This window comes from Phyllobates terribilis, unplaced genomic scaffold (assembly GCF_046119375.1).
Source record: "Phyllobates terribilis strain yellow unplaced genomic scaffold, ASM4611937v1 Scaffold_4__5_contigs__length_816908805, whole genome shotgun sequence".
In the NCBI taxonomy this organism is placed as follows: Eukaryota; Metazoa; Chordata; class Amphibia; order Anura; family Dendrobatidae; genus Phyllobates; species Phyllobates terribilis.
Window position 1 is genome coordinate 380402399 of NW_027362764.1, and position 19413 is coordinate 380421811.

Here is a 19413-nt window from a genome sequence, read left to right on the forward strand (position 1 = left end):
CAGCAAGAAACAGCTATGACCGAATCGTGAACAAAAGTGGCAGAGCACTGCTGAACCTGTGCTGGAGCCTTGAGCTCTATATATACTGAATGGGCGTTTCAGGGGGGGACTCTTTAAGGAGATTTACACTAAACTCCCACACGGGCAGCCGTGTGATAGATTACGCCATAACAGACATGGACCCAGCAAACATAAATGCCTTCATAGTCACCCCCCGAAACCCACTTGTCAGACCTCAACCAGACACTGCTGTACATGAGATTCATGGACAAGCCTCCAACACAAAAGCCCCACTTGACTGGTCTCCACAACCTGCCACTGTTCTTTAAGTGGCCCAAACAGTTAGCCCCTATACACCAAACCAGCAAGAGGTCAACCTGGCAGTGAACGACTTTAATAATACTGTAGCATTCTATATACCATGGCAGAACTAGCGGGTGTTAGAAGGACGAACCCCAACAGACCTACAAATAAACAATGCCAAAAATGTTACGACAAAGAATGCAAGACCATACACAAATCCCTAAGGGTAGCCTCAAACCAAAAACAGAGACCCCAACAACTGGGACCTAAGCACGGCCCATGACATCCCACAGAAGCAATACATGTGCATCCTCAAGGATAAAAAACCGAGGCACATCTCCCTCCAACTACAGCAGCTTGAAGACTCCCTCCAGTATAACTCATTCTGGGAGACCTGGAGTCAAATTGACACAAAGCCTAAACACCCTCCACATTCAGAACGGCAACATCTGGCACAGTTATTTCGAGGGCCTCTGCAGAAACATACAAGAAGAAGACCTAACCCCAGAAAAGGAGCATCTAACCATAAAACTGAGGGATATGGAGGAGACAATCAAGGACTTCCAAAATCCTCTGGACACACCAATCGGCATGATGAAAATAAATGGCAGAATCCACCTGATGAAATGCAAGAAGGCTGGGGGCAGTGACTGCATCTTGCCAGATATGATCAAATACAGTTCCCCAGACATACATGCAGCACTGGCAAAAAAATATTCACACACATCCTGAATGCCGGCTATTTCCCACAAAGCTGGAATCAAGGTCTCATAACGCCCATCTACAAGAATGGGGACCTATATGATCCAGCAAACTACAGAGGGATCTGTGTGAACATCATTCTGTGAAAACTGTTTGAGCATCAATAATAAAAGGATCACCACCTTCCTCACCCAACATGACATCATCAGCAGAAGCCAAGTTGTGTTCATACCGAACCACTGCACCACCGATCACATTTACACCCTGCAGAGCCTTGTCAGGACCCACGTCCACAGCAAAGAAAAAAAAAAAGGGAAAATATTTGCATGTTTGATGGACTCTAAGAAGGCCTTTGGCTCCTTGTGGCACCCTGGGCTGTTCCTGAAACTCCTAGAGAGCGGAATAGGTGGCAGAACATACAACATCATCAAGAGCTCATACACCGAGAATCATTACAGTGTGAGGGTGAACGGGAAAAGGACGCCTTTCTTCAGGCAGGGCCGCGGGGTCAGACAGGGATGCAGCCTGAGCCCAACCCTATTCAACATCTACATAAACAGACTGGCGGCAGCTCTGGAATCCTCCTCTGGCCCAGGCCTCAGTGTGCACGACCAAGAGGTGAAGTTGTTGCTGTACGCAGATGACCTCCTGCTACTCTCCCCAACTGAGAGAGGCCTCCAAGATGGCCTGGCAGTGCTGGGAACATTCAGCACCACATGGGCGCTGCCCATAAGCCAAAAGAAGACCAAAGTCATGGTGTTTCAGACAAGAAACCAGTACAAAACCCCCCACTCCCTCCCTCACATTAAATGGATCCATGCTGGTGTAGATCAGCAGCTATACCTACATCGTTCTGGAGATAAGCCAAACAGGGAGCCTCACGTGGCCCTGAAAAAAAAAAAGCATGCAGGACCTTCTACGCCATCAGAAAACAACTGTACCACCTCAAACAACCGGTGAGAGTCTGGATTAAGATATTTGACAGCGTCATCACCCCTATACTGCTGTACGGCAGCGAAGTATGGGGCCCAGAGACCTACCCAGACCAGACAAAGTGGGATCTCAGCCCAACTGAAGTCTTCCACCTGGAGTTCAGCAAATATCTCTTCCAGGTCCATTGCAGCACCTCAAACATAGCCTGTAGGGCAGAGTTGGGCCAATTCCCCATATGGCTCACTACACACAAGAGGGCGCTATCACACCAGGCGCACATACAGAGCAGAAACTTCAGCTCTTCCCATCATAACACCCTGCTGAGCCAGAGCAAGTCAGGAACCCCGGCAGCCAGTCCAGCCAAAGACAGCAACACCCCCTGACAAAAGCCCAAATAAAGGGGACCTCAGAGAGCTGCAAGGAGTAATACATAAAGGGATGGAAAAGTGAATTAGAGAGCGCCCAGAAGCTCACCATCTATGGGTCACTGCGGAGGGACTACACTTTGGCCCCATGTCTGGAGAGGTTACGCCACCCCAAAGACAGGCAGATCCTGAGACTGTACAGACTGAGTGTCCACAGCCTAGAGGAAACAGGGGGAAACAGGGTGGCGCCGACAGACCTACACGCCGTGGGAGAACAGACTGTGCCAGCACTGCCGGCAGGGGGCCCTGGAGGACGAGGTGCACTTCCTGCTGCACTGCAATAAATACTCAGCTTTGAGGGCCTCCCACTTCCAGAGACTCTTCACTCACATCCTGAACTTCCCATCCATGGACGAGGAGAGAAAACTCTGCATCCTACTGGGAGAAGAGGAATCAATGGTGGAGATCACTGCCCAATATGTCACACTCACCACATGTCATAAGCTGAAAGGAACGTAAGACCCCCGAACGGACTATTGACTATTACTGGCCAAATTGTGCCGCTCATCATCCCATCTCCATAACCCCGATACGCTCCCCTGTCACACTTATTTTTTTATTGCTTTGGCAACACTAATTGTATTTTGGTCCCGCCAATAAAGCCTATTTGAATTTGGAGAGAGAGAGAGACAGCCAGCCAGAGAGACAGCTAGAGAGAGACAGCCAGCCAGAGTCTCACTGTCTCTCTCTGGCTGTCTCTCTCTCTGGCTGTCTCTTTCTCTCTGACTGGCTGTCTCTTTCTCTCTGGCTGGCTGTCTCTTTCTCTCTCCGGTTGGCTGTCTCTCTGGCTTTTTCTCTCTCTGGCTGTCTGTATCTAACTGTCTGTCTCTCTGTCTGACTGTCTATCTGACTGTCTCTATGATGAGGAACATACTGTGCTTCGGGGCGGGCCTGTGGGCAGGTCATTTCTTGCTGATCTGGCCTAGAGCACCATGATAAGACCCTGCCTACAGTTCATCCCCGAAGCACGAGAATCTCCTTAACTCAAAAATGCAAACACTGATTACACAAGAACCACAAGACGGATTTCTTCACCCCAGATATTATTTTATTTAGTGTAACAGTCCCAATATGACAATGTCTGTGGTTTACTTAGCAAAATCCTGCTGACAGATTCCCTTTAAGATCATAAAATGGAGTTCCTGTAACCTCTCACCTCTTTATATCCTTCTGACGTGCCCCTGCATACTTACGAAAAAGTGTTTTATAGTTGTCCCGGGCTGTATTTAAATTGTGCGGTCCAGTCTGATGGGTGTCTCCACTTTGTAATCAGCTCCACTCTGGTCCCTTCAAACGCCGCCTCTTATAAGTGGATGACATCTGTCCGTCATCCACATAGTGCCCGAAGTCTCACGCCTGCGCAGTGAATGTTCAGTAGGGCGCAGTGAGGCACGCGTGCGCAGCTCTCCGATTCCAAACCATTAATAAGGCGGGCACCACCAATAAAGTAGAAAGAGATCAACCCAATGCATATAAATAGGACATGAGTGAGAGCAGAAGAAAAGATATGCAAAACTGGGGATCTCTCAAAAATTGATTTTTTTTTTTTAACACATGATGTATATACAGACTACAAGAAAATAAATGAAAAACAATTAAAAATGCCCACAGGCCACATTATTATAACCAATCAACCCTAATAAAGCCATGGTATACCCAAGATAACAATAGAAAAGAGGTATAAGACTATATGGAGCTTACACTGGGGACCATAAGTATTTGATACTGCAAATTTTGCAAGTTTTCCCACCTACAAAGAATGGAGAGGTCTGTAATTTTTTCGTAGGAACATTTCAACTGTGAGAGACAGAATCTAAAAAGAAAAAACAGAAAATCACATTGCATGATTTTAAAATAATTTTCATTTTATTGCATGAAATAAATATTTGATCACCTACCAACCAGCAAGAATTTTAGCTCTAACAGACCTGTTAGTTTTTCTTTAAGAAGCCCTCCTACTCTACACTCATTACCTGTATTAATTGCACCAGTTTGAACTCATTACCTGTGTAAAAGACACCTGTCCACACACTCAATCAATAACACTCCAACCTCTCCACCATGTCCAAGACCAAAGAGCTGTCTAAGGACGCCAGGGACAAAATTGTAGACATGCACAACGCTGGGAAAGGCTACAGGACAATAGGCAAGCATCTTGTTGAGAAGGCAACACTGTTGGCGCAATTATTAGAAATTGGAAGAAACACAAGATGACTGTCAATCTTCATCTGTCTGGGGCTCCATGCAAGATCTCCCCTCGTGGGGTAATGATGATTCTGAGATAGGTCAGGAATCAGCCCAGAACTACATGGGTGAACCTGGTCAATGACCTGAAGAAAGGTGGGACCACAGTCTCAAACATTACTGTTAGTAACACACTACGCCGTCATGGATTAAAACCCTGCAGGGCACGCAAAGTCCCCATGCTCACGCCAGCACATGTCCAGGCCCGTTTGAAGTTCGTCAATGAACGTCTGTATGATCCAGAGGAGGTATGGGAGCAGGTCATGTGGTCAGATGAGACCAAAACAAAACTTTTTGGTATATTCTCCACTTACTGTGTTTGGAGGAAGAAGCAGGATGAATACAACCCCAAGAACACCATCTCAACCGTGAAGCATGGTGGGGAAATTATCATACTTTGGGGATGCTTTTCTGCAAAGGGGACAGGATGACCACCATATTGAAGGGAGGATGAATGGGTTCATGTATCTAGAGATTTTGGCCAACAACTTCCTTCCCGCAGTAAGAGCATTGAAGATTGGTCGTGGCTGGGTCTTCCAGCATGACAATAACCTAAACAAACAGCCAGGGCAACTAAGGAGTGGCTCCGTAAGAAGCATTTCAAGGTCCTGGAGTGGCCTAGCCAGTCTCCAGACCTGAACCCGAAAGAAAATCTTTGAAGGGAGCTGAAACTCAATGTTTCCCAGCGACAGCCCTGAAACCTGAAAGATCTGGAGAAGATCTGTATGAAGGAGTGGGCCAGAATACTACAAGAACTACAGGAAACGTCTGACCTCTGTAATTGCAAACTAAGGTTTCAGTACCAAATATTAGGTTCTGTTTTTCTATTGTATCAAATACTTATTTCATGCAATAAAATGCAAATTAATTATGTTAAAATCATACAATGTCATTTTCTGGATTTTTTTTTTTTTTGGATTTTGTCTTTCACAGTTCAACTGTACCTACGATAAAAATTACAGGCCTCTCCATTCTTTGTAGGTGGGAAAACTTGCAAAATCAGCAGTGTATAAAATACTTATTTTCCCCATTGTAGATAAAATGCCTTATTGATAGAAAAACTTACAAGGTCAATGAAAACAATATGACATGATCTGAAATATCAGGGTGTCTCCAATTCCACTGCACAGGCTCATGACTGTGGACATTATGTGAATGACGGAGAGACGTTATGCACTTATAAGAGGCGTCGTTTGAAGGGACCAGGCAATGCTGGCCACAATGTGGAGATGCTTATTGGACTTGACCGCACAATTTACATACAGCGCGGGACAACTATAAAACACTTTTTCAGAGGTATGCAGTGGCACGTTTTTTTTTTTTTTTTTTTATTTTGCCTCTCCATTGTGGAGATATTTGCAATCAAAGTATTTTTCACCCAACAAATTAAAGTGGTTCTCCACTACTTTTACATTGATGGTCTATTTTTAGGATACATTATCAATGTCTGATCGGTTGAGGTCCGACTCCCGGCATGCCCGCCAATCAGCTGTTATCAGTCGTGGTGGCTGCCGGCTCGAAGTACTTGCTTACAGAGCTGGCTGTCCACTTATAGTGGCCAGGACTTGTTACTGCACATCCGCCTCCTATTCAAATCAATCAATCGGATGAGCAGTACCCGGCGGCAGCCACTACAAGTAGACGTCCAAGCTCTGCAAGTAAGTACTGGCGGCCGCCACCACCGATAACAGCTGATTGGCGGGGGTGTCGGGTATCGGACCCCCGCCGATCAGACATTTATAACATATCCTGAGGATAGACAATCAATGTAGATGTAGTGGACAACCTCTTTAAGACCGACTTGGCTGTAACAAAAGTAATCAGATTATTTTCACTAGGGTTGTGCACTTCTTCTCCCTTTATGAGTTGCCAAATCTTAAGCAGGTATCAACACAGCAGAAAAAAGCACATGCCCCACTATAGCTTAGGTGTCTTAGTGTGTGAAATTTACGGACACAGTCTGTTACAACGTTTTGGTAACGTGCTTACTCAGAATCTCTTTATCTAATACATTATCAAGCAACTTACCAACCTTGTCCTAGTCAGAGTGAATGATAGGTTCAGGATCAAGGAGTGCGGGGGAGTGGCTTAAAAAATAGAGAATGAAGCAGAATTCTGTGATGTATTGATTTATGGAGAGTTTGTTGAAAGTACAGTTCCTTTTAAAATTAATAAGGCATGGCACTCTGATTTAACCCTTCACTTTGTCTCTTTTTCTTCAGACTTTTATGTGGTCATTTATATTCCACTCCCCCCGCTGTTATTTGTTAGAATGAAAGCAGTAGTTTTCTTTGAACTTCGACATTGTACTAAATAAACCAATGTAGTTTTTTCTATGTTATAATGCAGCTGGCTGCCTGAAGCACAAGTAATTCAGAAGGCTCTTAACTCTGCTGCTAACAATGTGTATCAGTACGGCAGGGAGTGGATCACCAATAAGGTAAACTTGTAGTTTGTGTCAGATATTACATATGCAGTTTTCTTACCGAATATGAACTCCAGAAGATTGCATCTGACTTAAAAGGGTTGTCCAGCCTTGAAGTACAGTCATGGCCAAAAGTTTTGAGAATGACACCAAAATTATATTTTCACATGATCTGCTGGCCTCTGGTTTTTATTAGTGTTTGTCTGATGTTTATATCACATACAGAAATATAATTGCAATCATATTATGAGTACCAATAGGTTATATTGACAGTTAGAATGAGTTAATGCAGCAAGTCAATATTTGCAGTGTTGCCCCTTCTTCTTCAAGACCTCTGTAATTCTCCCTGGCATGCTCTCAATCAACTTTTGGACCAAATCCTGACTGATAGCAGTCCATTCTTGCATAATCAATGCTTGCATTTTGGCAGAATTTGTTGGTTTTTGTTTGTCCACCCGTTCATTTTCTGGGCAAATATTGACTTTGCAAGTACAGTAATTGCTGTTAAGCTGATCACTCTTTGACATTCAGGAGTATATGCAAATTGCCATTACAAAAAATGAAGCAGTAAACTTTGGAAAAATTACTATTTGTCTCATTCTCAATACTTTTGGCTATGACTGTACAAGTCTGCACTCTGTGACTTCAGATATGTGAATCCTCACATTGCATGCACTGTGATGATTCTCCAGCATTTGAGTGTAAGTATGCAATTTGCATACTCCCGGCCGCATTCTGACTAGATTGTTTCCGGCCCCACTCAATTCACTTGCGTTGAGGGAGTCCGCGCCCATGTAGTCGGCACGTGACAACATGTATGCTAACCACATTCTTGCAGTCATGCGCCTGCTGCTCTCAGCACCGGCACCGGAGAATCCTCACATCTCGCAGTGTGATAGAGTGAATGATATAGTGTGACTACATACTTGTAGCCTAACGCTAGACAAACGCATATTTTTAAAGGGGTTGTCCACTACTAAGACAACCTCTTCTTAAACTAAATGGTTGGCCCCGATAAAATAAAAAAAAACTATAATCCCCTCCCGTGTCGGCACCGTTCCAGGTGTCGACACTCGTGGTCCCGGAGCTCTGGTGCGGTGTTATGACACGTGGTGCCCGGTCCACAATCAGCGCCGGCGTCACTGTCCCTGCCTAAGTACGGATTGAACATGAAGAGGAAGTCTGAGATCGCTGCAGCCCGGACTTCCTCTTCATATTCAATCTGTACTTAGGAGGGACAGTGACGCCGGCGCTGATTGGGCACTGGGCACCACGTGTCATTCCACCGCACCAGAGCTCCGGACCACGAGCGATGACCCCGCCGGCACGGGAGGTGAGCATAAGCTTTTTTATTTTTTCGGGGCCAAACATTTCGTTCAAGAAGGGGTTGTCCTAGTATTATTATTATTATTATTTATTATTATAGCGCCATTTATTCCATGGCGCTTTACATGTGAAAAAGGGGGTATAATACAAGAACAATTTCAATAATCTTGAACACAATGTGACAGCGACTGGTACAGGCGGAGCGAGGACCCTGCCCGCGAGGGCTCACAATCTACGAGGGATGGGTGAGGATACAGTAGGTGAGGGTAGAGCTGGTCGTGCAGCTGTATGGTGGAGCGGTGGTTACTGCAGGTTGTAGGCTTGTCGGAAGAGGTGGGTCTTCAGGTTCCTTTTGAAGGTTTCCACGGTAGGCGAGAGTCTGATACGTTGGGGTAGAGAGTTCCAGAGTAGGGCGGAAGCACGGGAGAAATCTTGTATACGGTTGTGGGAGGAGGAGATAAGAGGGGAGTAGAGCAGGAGATCTTGTGAGGATCGGAGGTTGCGTGCAGGTATGTAACGGGAGACTAGGTCGGAGATATATGGAGGAGACAGGTTGTGAATGGCTTTGTATGTCATGGTTAGGGTTTTGAACTGGAGTCTCTGAGCAATGGGGAGCCAGTGAAGAGATTGACAGAGAGGAGAGGCCGGGGAATAGCGGGGGGACAGGTGGATTAGTCGAGCAGCAGAGTTTATGATAGATTGGAGGGGTGCGAGAGTGTTAGAGGGGAGGCCACAGAGCAGGAGGTTGCAGTAGTCAAGGCGGGAGATGATGAGGACGTGCACTAGTGTTTTTGCAGATTCATGGTTTAGAAATGTGCGGATCCGGGAGATATTTTTAAGTTGGAGTCGGCAGGAAGTGGAAAGGGCTTGGATATGTGGTTTGAAAGAGAGTTCCGAGTCCAGGGTTACCCCGAGGCAGCGAGCTTGAGGGACTGGGGAGAGTGGGCATCCATTGACTATGATGGATAGGTCAGTTGGGAGGGTTGAATGAGATGGCGGAAAGATGATGAATTCTGTTTTGTCCATGTTAAGTTTTAGAAATCTAGCAGAGAAGAAGGATGAAATAGCAGACAGACATTGTGGGATTTTGGTTAATACGGAGGTGATATCGGGTCCAGAGAGGTAGATCTGTGTGTCATCAGCATAGAGGTGATAATGAAAGCCATGAGACTCTATGAGCTGTCCCAGGCCTAAGGTGTAGATGGAGAAGAGCAGGGGTCCTAGAACTGAACCTTGGGGGACACCGACAGATAGGGGGCGAGATGAAGAGGTGGTGTGTGAGTGGGAGACACTGAATGTCCGGTCTGTTAGGTATGAGGAGATCCAGGATAGGGCCAAGAGATGAGAGAGTCTGTAGTAAGAGGGAATGGTCCACTGTGTCAAAGGCAGATGACAGGTCTAGGAGGAGGAGGACAGAGTAGTGTCGCTTAGATTTGGCGGTTAGTAGGTCGTTTGTGACTTTAGTCAGTGCAGTTTCAGTAGAATGGTGCGGTCGGAAACCAGATTGTAGGCGGTCAAAGAGGGAGCAGGAGGAGAGGTGGGAGGACAGTTCAGAATGGACATGTTGTTCCAGTAGTTTTGAGGCATAGGGGAGAAGTGATATGGGGCGATAGCTAGACACAGAGGATGGGTCAAGGGAGGGCTTTTTGAGGATGGGTGTGATTGAGGCATGTTTGAAACATGAGGGGAAGACACCAGTTGTTAGTGACAGGTTGAAGAGGTGGGCTAGGTTTGGGATGAGGTGGGACGGGATAGGGTCAAGTTTACAGGTGGTGAGGTGTGATTTGGAGAGTAAGGAGGAAAGTTGATCTTCAGAAATGGTGGAGAATGTAGTTTTGGAGGAGGAGGGTTGAGTAGGTGTGGGGAGGGGCTGTGGGGGCTTTAGGCAAAAGCTTTGTCTGATGGTGTCAATCTTCTGCTTGAAGAATGAGGCAAAGTCTTCGGCTGAAATAAGAGGAGAGGGAGGAGGCACTGGGGGACGGAGGAGAGAATTGAAGGTGTTGAATAGTTGTTTGGGGTTGTGGGACAGGGAGGATATGAGAGATGTGAAGTATGTTTGTTTTGCTGCAGTGAGTGTGGACTTGAAGGTAGTGAGGGACTGTTTGAATGCGATGAAGTGCTCATGGGAGTGGGACCTTTTCCATCTACGTTCAGCAGCCCTGGAGGCCCGTCGCAGTTCTTTAGTTAGGCTGGTGTGCCAGGGTTGTCTGTTGATTGTGCGAGTCTTGGTATGCATGAGGGGGGCGACCGAATCGAGAGCTACAGCTGTTGTGTTGTATAAAGTGGCAGCAGCATCTGCATCATGTAAGGAACTAATGTCTGTAAGAGGGAGGAGGGATTCAGAGAGAGAGTGTAGGTCAAGGTGTTTGAGATTTCTACGAGGGTATTCAAGTTTGTGGAGTGGGGATTGTTGACCTGGAGAGGAGCGGGTAGAGAATGTAAGTAGGTTGTGGTCAGAGAGAGGGAGAGGTGAGTTAGAGAGGTTAGATAGGGAACAGAGGCGGGTGAAGATGAGGTCCAGCGTGTGGCCGTCTTTGTGGGTGGGTGTGGAAGACCACTGGGTAAGATCAAAGGAGGAAGTGATGGATAGAAGCTTAGAGGCAGCTGAGAGGGAAGTATCAATGGGGATGTTAAAGTCGCCCATGAGGATAGTGGGGATGTCAACAGAGAGGAAATGAAGTAGCCAGGTGGTGAAGTGGTCAAAGAAAGTGGTGGCTGATCCTGGGGGGCGGTAGATGACAGCCAGTTGGAGGGGGAGTAGATGCGCACACAGTGCACTTCAAAAGACGGGAGAGTAATTGCGGGCGGCAGTGGGATCTGGGTGAAGGAGCAGTTATCTGAGAGGAGGAAACCTATTCCTCCACCGTGCTTGCCGTTGGGGCGGGGGGTATGGGAGAGGTGGAATCCGCCATACGAAAGTGCAGCAGGAGAGGTTGTGTCGGAGGGGGTGAGCCAGGTTTCAGTGTTTCCGAGGAAGGAAAGCTTGTTAGTGATGAAGAGATCGTGAATGTAGGAAAGTTTATTGCAGACAGAGCGAGCGTTCCATAGAGCTCCTGTTAGTGGCACTGGGGAAGCGGGGGCTGGGCGGATGGGTGTAAGGTTAGAAGGGTTACGAGAGTTTGGGATAGATCGGGGGTAGGAGGTGGAAGTGAATGTAGGGATGTGGTGAGGAGGGCCAGGATTAGGAGAGATGTCGCCGGCAGTAAGGAGGAGCAGAGAAAGCGTTATTAGGTGGGAGCAGGAGAGGGCATGAGGAGGCTGTCTGTGTTTGGAGACAAAGGATTGTATGTTGTGGAATAGCTCTGAGGAAGAGGTGAGATGGGTGGGGAGAATGGAGGGAGAGATGAAGAGTTCCTTTCCAGGTGTAGGGATTAGGGGTGGTTGAAAGAAGTGAAGGATTAAGGGGGTGAGAGTGAAAACAAAAACAAACATTGTTTACTGTGACTTAGTATCCAGGTACCTTCAGTTCACTTCAGGATTAATTCAAATTTCAGACACTTCAGCTCATGGACACTTAAGCTGAGGGACACAGACTTCAGTCTGACACAGACTCCTAGTTCTCAATATATGGCCTACAGAATGCATTCAGCTGTGAACCAGAGGGGAGTGGTCTGTGCTCATCTTGATCAGCTGATTAAGGCTGAACCAGATGTAGGATACTCAAAGGTTCAGTAAACAAGGTCATAAATGAAAGTGGGGGGTGGGTAGTGTAACTTGGGTCACGTACCATTAGTATATAGTAGGAGCAGAGAGATATAGGGAAGGCTGCATGGAAATCAGGATGGAAAAGTTGGGTCACGTACCTGTAAGAGGAATGGATAAACAGAGATGCTGATTAGAGTGCGGTGGTGGCCGGTAAGGTACAGTCTGCATGCATCATATTATTCAGGATTAATTCAAATTTCAGACACTTCAGCTCATGGACACTTAAGCTGAGGGACACAGACTTCAGTCTGACACAGACTCCTAGTTCTCAATATATGGCCTACAGAATGCATTCAGCTGTGAACCAGAGGGGAGTGGTCTGTGCTCATCTTGATCAGCTGATTAAGGCTGAACCAGATGTAGGATACTCAAAGGTTCAGTAAACAAGGTCATAAATGAAAGTGGGGGGTGGGTAGTGTAACTTGGGTCACGTACCATTAGTATATAGTAGGAGCAGAGAGATATAGGGAAGGCTGCATGGAAATCAGGATGGAAAAGTTGGGTCACGTACCTGTAAGAGGAATGGATAAACAGAGATGCTGATTAGAGTGCGGTGGTGGCCGGTAAGGTACAGTCTGCATGCATCATATTATTCAGGATTAATTCAAATTTCAGACACTTCAGCTCATGGACACTTAAGCTGAGGGACACAGACTTCAGTCTGACACAGACTCCTAGTTCTCAATATATGGCCTACAGAATGCATTCAGCTGTGAACCAGAGGGGAGTGGTCTGTGCTCATCTTGATCAGCTGATTAAGGCTGAACCAGATGTAGGATACTCAAAGGTTCAGTAAACAAGGTCATAAATGAAAGTGGGGGGTGGGTAGTGTAACTTGGGTCACGTACCATTAGTATATAGTAGGAGCAGAGAGATATAGGGAAGGCTGCATGGAAATCAGGATGGAAAAGTTGGGTCACGTACCTGTAAGAGGAATGGATAAACAGAGATGCTGATTAGAGTGCGGTGGTGGCCGGTAAGGTACAGTCTGCATGCATCATATTATTCAGGATTAATTCAAATTTCAGACACTTCAGCTCATGGACACTTAAGCTGAGGGACACAGACTTCAGTCTGACACAGACTCCTAGTTCTCAATATATGGCCTACAGAATGCATTCAGCTGTGAACCAGAGGGGAGTGGTCTGTGCTCATCTTGATCAGCTGATTAAGGCTGAACCAGATGTAGGATACTCAAAGGTTCAGTAAACAAGGTCATAAATGAAAGTGGGGGGTGGGTAGTGTAACTTGGGTCACGTACCATTAGTATATAGTAGGAGCAGAGAGATATAGGGAAGGCTGCATGGAAATCAGGATGGAAAAGTTGGGTCACGTACCTGTAAGAGGAATGGATAAACAGAGATGCTGATTAGAGTGCGGTGGTGGCCGGTAAGGTACAGTCTGCATGCATCATATTATTCAGGATTAATTCAAATTTCAGACACTTCAGTATATATAGTATAATATAATATAATATAGTAGTGGACAACCTCTTTAACACAGTACATTTCAGTAGTTGTCATCAGTCCAACTGATGCATTTTGTTTGTATTAAAAGAAATCTACCTTTTGAATACATATATATATTACAGACCAAAAGTTTGGACACACCTTCTCATTTACAGATTTTTCTGTATTTTCATGACTAGGCATCAAAACTATGAATTAACACATGTGGAATTATATACTTAACAAAAAAGTGTGAAACAAGAGAATGCCGAGAGTGTTCAAAGCAGTCATCAAAGCAAAAGGTGGCTACTTTGAAGAACCTAGAATATAAGACATATTTTCAGTTGTTTCACACTTTTTTGTTAAGTATATAATTCCACATGTGTTAATTCATAGTTTTGATGCCTTCAGTGTGAATGTACAATTTTCATAGTCATGAAAATACAGAAAAATCTTTAAATGAGAAGGTGTATCCAAACTTTTGGTCTGTACAGTGTATACACATACAGTTATATGAAAAAGTTTGGGCACCCCTATTAATCTTAAGCTTATTGTTTTATAAAAATTGGTGTTTTTGCAACAGCTATTTCAGTTTGATATATGTAATATCTGTTGGATACAGTAATGTTTCTGCCTTGAAATGAGGTTTATTGTACTAACAGAAAATGTGCAATCTGCATTCAAATAAAATTTGACAGGTGCATAAGTATGGGCACCCCACCAGAAAAGTGACATTAATATTTAGTAGATCCTCCTAGATTTTTCTGTATTTTCAGGACTATGAAATTTGTACATTCACACTGAAGGCATCAAAACTATGAATTAACATATAAGAAACCCTTAGTGGGTAAAGATAAGTATAAGATATAGAAACAGTATTCTAAGTTGTTGCTAATCTTTTTGTGTGTACACACGTAATTCTGTGATTTCAGTATGGTTAAAGCGGTATGAAAATTGCATAGACTTTTTTGTTATTTAAAGCATGAATAAAAATGTAAGAGTATGAGAGAAGAAAATGTTTTTTGTCGCCATTTTTCAAGTCCCATATCATTTTTATTTTTGCGTCGATGGAGCTGTGTGAGGGTTTGTTCTTTGCATTTCTATGCCGACGGCTTTATTCATACAAATTTGGGGTACATATGACATTTTCATTGATTTTATTCTATTTTTTTTAGGTAGGTGCTTTGACTGAAAAAACACAATTCTTTTTCATTTATGTTTCTCATTCATCTTTTACTGAATGGGTTTTATTTTGACACTTTGGAATTTTACAGATGAGGTGATACCAAATATGTTTATTTTTTTTTTATTTCATTATTTTGAATGGATGGGAGGGGAAAGGAAATTACATTTTGTTTTAAAGGTCATAAATTATCTTTTTATAACATAAATTCCATAACAACTTTTCGTGGGACACCTTGTCATTGATCTTTCATGGAAAACAGAACGAACCGATGAACGAACCACCGCCAGTGGTGCGGCACAAAAACAACACGAAATGACTATGGTTACTGTACCAAAATTTGTTTTATTTTCACGTTTTAGCTTAATTGCAATAATTTTGATAACTCTGTGAACCTTAGGTTTAGTCTAAGCTCTAGTTGGGAGTGCAACGATTTTGTATGGTTTCTAATATCCTTATTTCCTACAGCTACACAAGGTACTAGGGGAAAAGATGAACAATACCGCTATTATTGAGAAGCAAGTCCTAGAACTATGGGACAGACTGTACCACTCTTGGGTCACAAAGGTAACGCCGTTCTTAATGAATTGGTTTGCTTATGCATCAGAGCTACTACAGTGGGGATTTTTTTTATCAAAATTGGTTGTTAAACAGTGCAAACTTAGTCTTAAAACGTGCAAGATTTTTGGTCAATTTGCACCAGCGCTTTTAGCTTGATAAATATGCCCCAATTTTGTTTTTGTTCTACCTGAAATACTATTTGTACCATATGCAGTTGATGTTCTTCATTAGCGATACTTTATACATGCACATATGCCATCTACTACTTATATGCAGCATATTTGCCATTAATATACATCTTCAGCATTCAGTTCTGTCTTTATACCGTAAATATCTATGTATGTATTTCACAATGATAACTTGATAATTCTATAATAACTAACTTGAATCTGCTTTTGATAGAACGTGACACATTCCGGAAGGCACAAGGGTCACAAGATGACAATCCAGCGCCAGAACAGTTGGCTGGGGGATATTTTGGACTGGCAAGATATTGCATCTTTTGTTCATGAGAACATTGAAACCTTTCTATCAGTAAGACTTAAGGCCTTTTCTCTCATGTTATCCTCTCATTGGTTATGTAGTCCCTTGTGGCTGATTCTGCATTCAATAAATAACTAAAGCACCAAAGATTTCGGGCAATGTGACATACTATTCCTATACAGTGCATGCAGTCTTTAGCTCTTGCAAGCAGAGGATCAGTGGCCATTCAGTTGGTGCAGATGCTGGCCTTCACTTTGCGTACATCATCATCCTTTCATACTGCGTTATTAGGCACTTACCAGACTGCCAGGGATGGGGTTCTAACAAGATGCTGCAGTCATGATGTAAGAACAGTGGGTCGATAACTCAAGGCTTTCTAGCTGTTTAGCAACTACAAGTCCCAGCTTCTGCTGTCTGGCAAGTGAAGTTTTAGAACAGCTGGAGAACCTCAGATTGCAGACACTGGGGCAGAATTATTTGTCTTAAAAACAATCTTTGCTCTTTACGCATAATGACATGAATATTGCAAATAACTGGCCTGAAAATATATGGTTATTTTCTGGAATTAGGATTGATATTATTTTCCTTTTTCTATTCCCATTAGATACTGGAGTCCCTCTGGATTGTGATGAGTCGCAATTTAAGTTTACTTTTTACCACAGTAACAACACTCTTTACAGTCATCATCTACAGTGGCACGGCACTCCTTAATTTCGTCCTGTCTTTGGTATGTGCTACACTTCCAAGTTGCTTGTCTCTGTGCAGCATAGAATATTAGTCGGGTTGTATTTGTCATAGCCAAGCTACTACTATTGTTATTCATAATCAGGTTTGAGGCTATTCACTCTGTACACCCCCATAAAATTAATAACCCCTTACAACATGTCTTAAAAGGACACCTGAACACTGGCAAAGTTTACCCTACTCGAGACATCCATTTATTAGCCAAAACTGAGTGACGCTTCAAAAAAATAGATCATGCTGTTAAAGCTCGGTATGGTGATGTGACTTTAATAGTCTGAGGAGATGGCTACTCTTAGTAAGCACCTGTACACACCAGTTCTCTGTTTGGAAGTGACGATCAGTCTTTTGATATTTGTATACATAGGCTCTCTGACTGAGCACTCCATCACTAAGCATCAGGCGGTTTTAAGTATAGCATGATCCTACCCCATATTAATGCAGGCTTCAGCTTAAGAGAGGAGTCACACCTGATAGGTTCCCAGCAACGAGAGTCACCTTACCATGGCTGCCGGGTACACATGGATTGGCCAATTTATGTGCTAAGTATTATCAAATTATTTATGTTATTATTTATATTTTCTAGAGCAGTAATGCAATTCAGATATCATATATTTCATGTTTGCATGCTATAATGCTACTGAGTGCTACTTTATTTGTTAGTTATATATGGAGATGGCTACTCTTAGTAAGCACCTGCGCACACAAGTTTTCTGTTTTGGAAGTGAGATTCAGTCTTTTGATATTTGTATACATAGGCTTTCTGACTGAACCCCTAAGCCTCAGGCGGTTTTAATTATAGCAGGATCCTACCTTCCCATATACATGTAGACTTTAGTCTAAGTGAGGATTCACATTAGACAGGTTCCCAGCAACGAGAGTCGCCTTTCCGTATTCTCAATTATTCCTATTTTCTAAAGCAGTAATGCAATTCAAATTTCATATATTTCATGTTTGCATACTATAGTGCTACAGAGTGCTGCTTTATTTGATCCAATATTCAAATCGCACTCGTCCATGCAAATCAATGAGCTCAGGGAAAACAGACTGCACCTGGATGACTTCTAAGTGCAGTCTGATTTCCACGCAGTGACATAATGGAGACTATGAAGAAATTTTGTCCTCCATCTTCTCACAGTTTTCTGATCTCATCCAAGAGAATAGGACCGCCCCTTGCTGACACGGAAGAAACTCTGATCAGAGTTTGATCAGACTGTAATTGGCATAATCGGACAATTCTCTCTCTAATGAGAGAATCTACGGCTGTCTGACCGACCCTAGCCAATTGCTGCAGGCCCGTAGTACAGTCTGTACACCTCCGCATAGCTTCCCGCACACTACATTTTTGCATATATGAGTCCTATTGAAACATAGAGGAAAATTTATTATAACCATCATAAAATTCAGACATAAAACTAGATTAGATGAGTAGAATCTAGCATATGAGAAATTTGAAACCTCTTGTTAGACATGATTGACTTTTTTGATATTCCAATTCTTGGCTTCTTTACACCAATATTTTGCCACAATATACACTAGTACACTACATTACACTATTAATAAATGATAATTCCTCCTAAAATAGCCCCATTTTCTAGACACTTCTTAAAACAGACTAATAATGTGAAAAGTGTGTAAAATACATAAAGTAAACATTTTGCATGGCATGCGTGCCAATTTTCTGGTGCATTTTGCTTAGCAAGTCTCCCTCATTGCATGCCTCTGATTATTCCGCCATATGAGATTCTCGTAAGATTAGCTTGTATTAAATGGTGAGAAATCTTTAAAATGACTCATTGTTTTGTGTGAACAAAGGAATAATTTACTGCTGTGTTTCAGGTAATTTTTCTTACAACGTTGTTCTATCTACTGAGCTCCAGTGATGAGTACTACAAACCAGTCAAATGGGTTATAAGCCTGACTCCTCTCTCTCAACCTGGCCCATCCTCCAATATTATTGGACAATCAGTAGAAGAGGCTATAAGGTAGTATAAAACTCCAATACCTAACTTTATTTAGTACCGGTAAGTTAAATAAAAAATGCTCATTACGGAATGTCTGACCAGATCAGCTATTATACTAATCACTTCACAGTCCCCAATGTAGCTGCAACCATCCGACCCCAGGCCAAGACCATGGATGTGCCTCCAAGCATGCAGTGCCTGGTGGGCAGAAGGCACCCCCACCATTACTCTCTCTTCCCGTCCTCAGCTGGTTTTAAAACTGTCTCTTTCTAATTCCCATATAGATTGTAAGTCCTTGTGGGCAGGATTTCTCTCCTACTGTATATTTGGTTGTTACTCAGGGAGCTCAAGTTATGTATTTAAAGGGGTATTCCCATCTCCAAGATCCTATCCCAATATGTAGTAGGTATAATAATAATGATAATAATATTAGCAAATGCGTACCTCCAATTAAAAATGTAATAGAGTTCATCTGGTGAACTATGTTGCTTACCCCATGTAAAGGGCATTCCAGTAGCTTAGATATACATAGTTACGATCACTCATATAGTGACAGTTAGTTGTTAGTGGTCGTAACCTTGGATACCTAAGCTACTGCAATACCCTGATTTGCTATGTCGCTTACCACATGTGTAGGGCATTGCAGTAGATGTAGATGTCACATGCAGTCCTATGTAACGCCACGGCTAACACATTGATGACTCTGAATACAGCTAAAATAGATGTCACCTGCAGTCCTATGTAACACCACAGCTAGCAGTGATAACTCTGAATACTGATAATGTAGATGTCACCTGCAGTCCTATATAACACCTGAGCTAACACTGTGATAGCTCTGAATACAGATAATGTAGATGTCACCTGCAGTCCTACGTAACATTACAGATAACACAGTGATAAATTTGAATCTATATAATGTAATAGATGTCACCTGCAGTCCTATGTAACACCACAGCTAACAGTGATAACT

The 19413-nt window shown here is 43.4% G+C and overlaps 1 protein-coding gene across 3 annotated transcripts in view; it reads left to right on the forward strand.

The window, feature by feature from the left end:
• TMEM245 (transmembrane protein 245) overlaps positions 1 to 19413 on the forward strand; it is a 134706-nt gene that overhangs the window by 56317 nt on the left and 58976 nt on the right. For all 3 annotated transcript variants that reach the window (XR_012320093.1, XM_073678486.1, XM_073678487.1), the window contains 5 exons: positions 6957 to 7047; positions 15163 to 15261; positions 15658 to 15789; positions 16343 to 16465; positions 18319 to 18464. Coding sequence is in view for 2 of the 3 variants with exons in the window: in XM_073678486.1 (XP_073534587.1) it covers positions 6957 to 7047; positions 15163 to 15261; positions 15658 to 15789; positions 16343 to 16465; positions 18319 to 18464 (591 nt within the window). In the remaining variant the exon portion in view is untranslated. The remainder of the gene's footprint in view (positions 1 to 6956; positions 7048 to 15162; positions 15262 to 15657; positions 15790 to 16342; positions 16466 to 18318; positions 18465 to 19413) is intronic.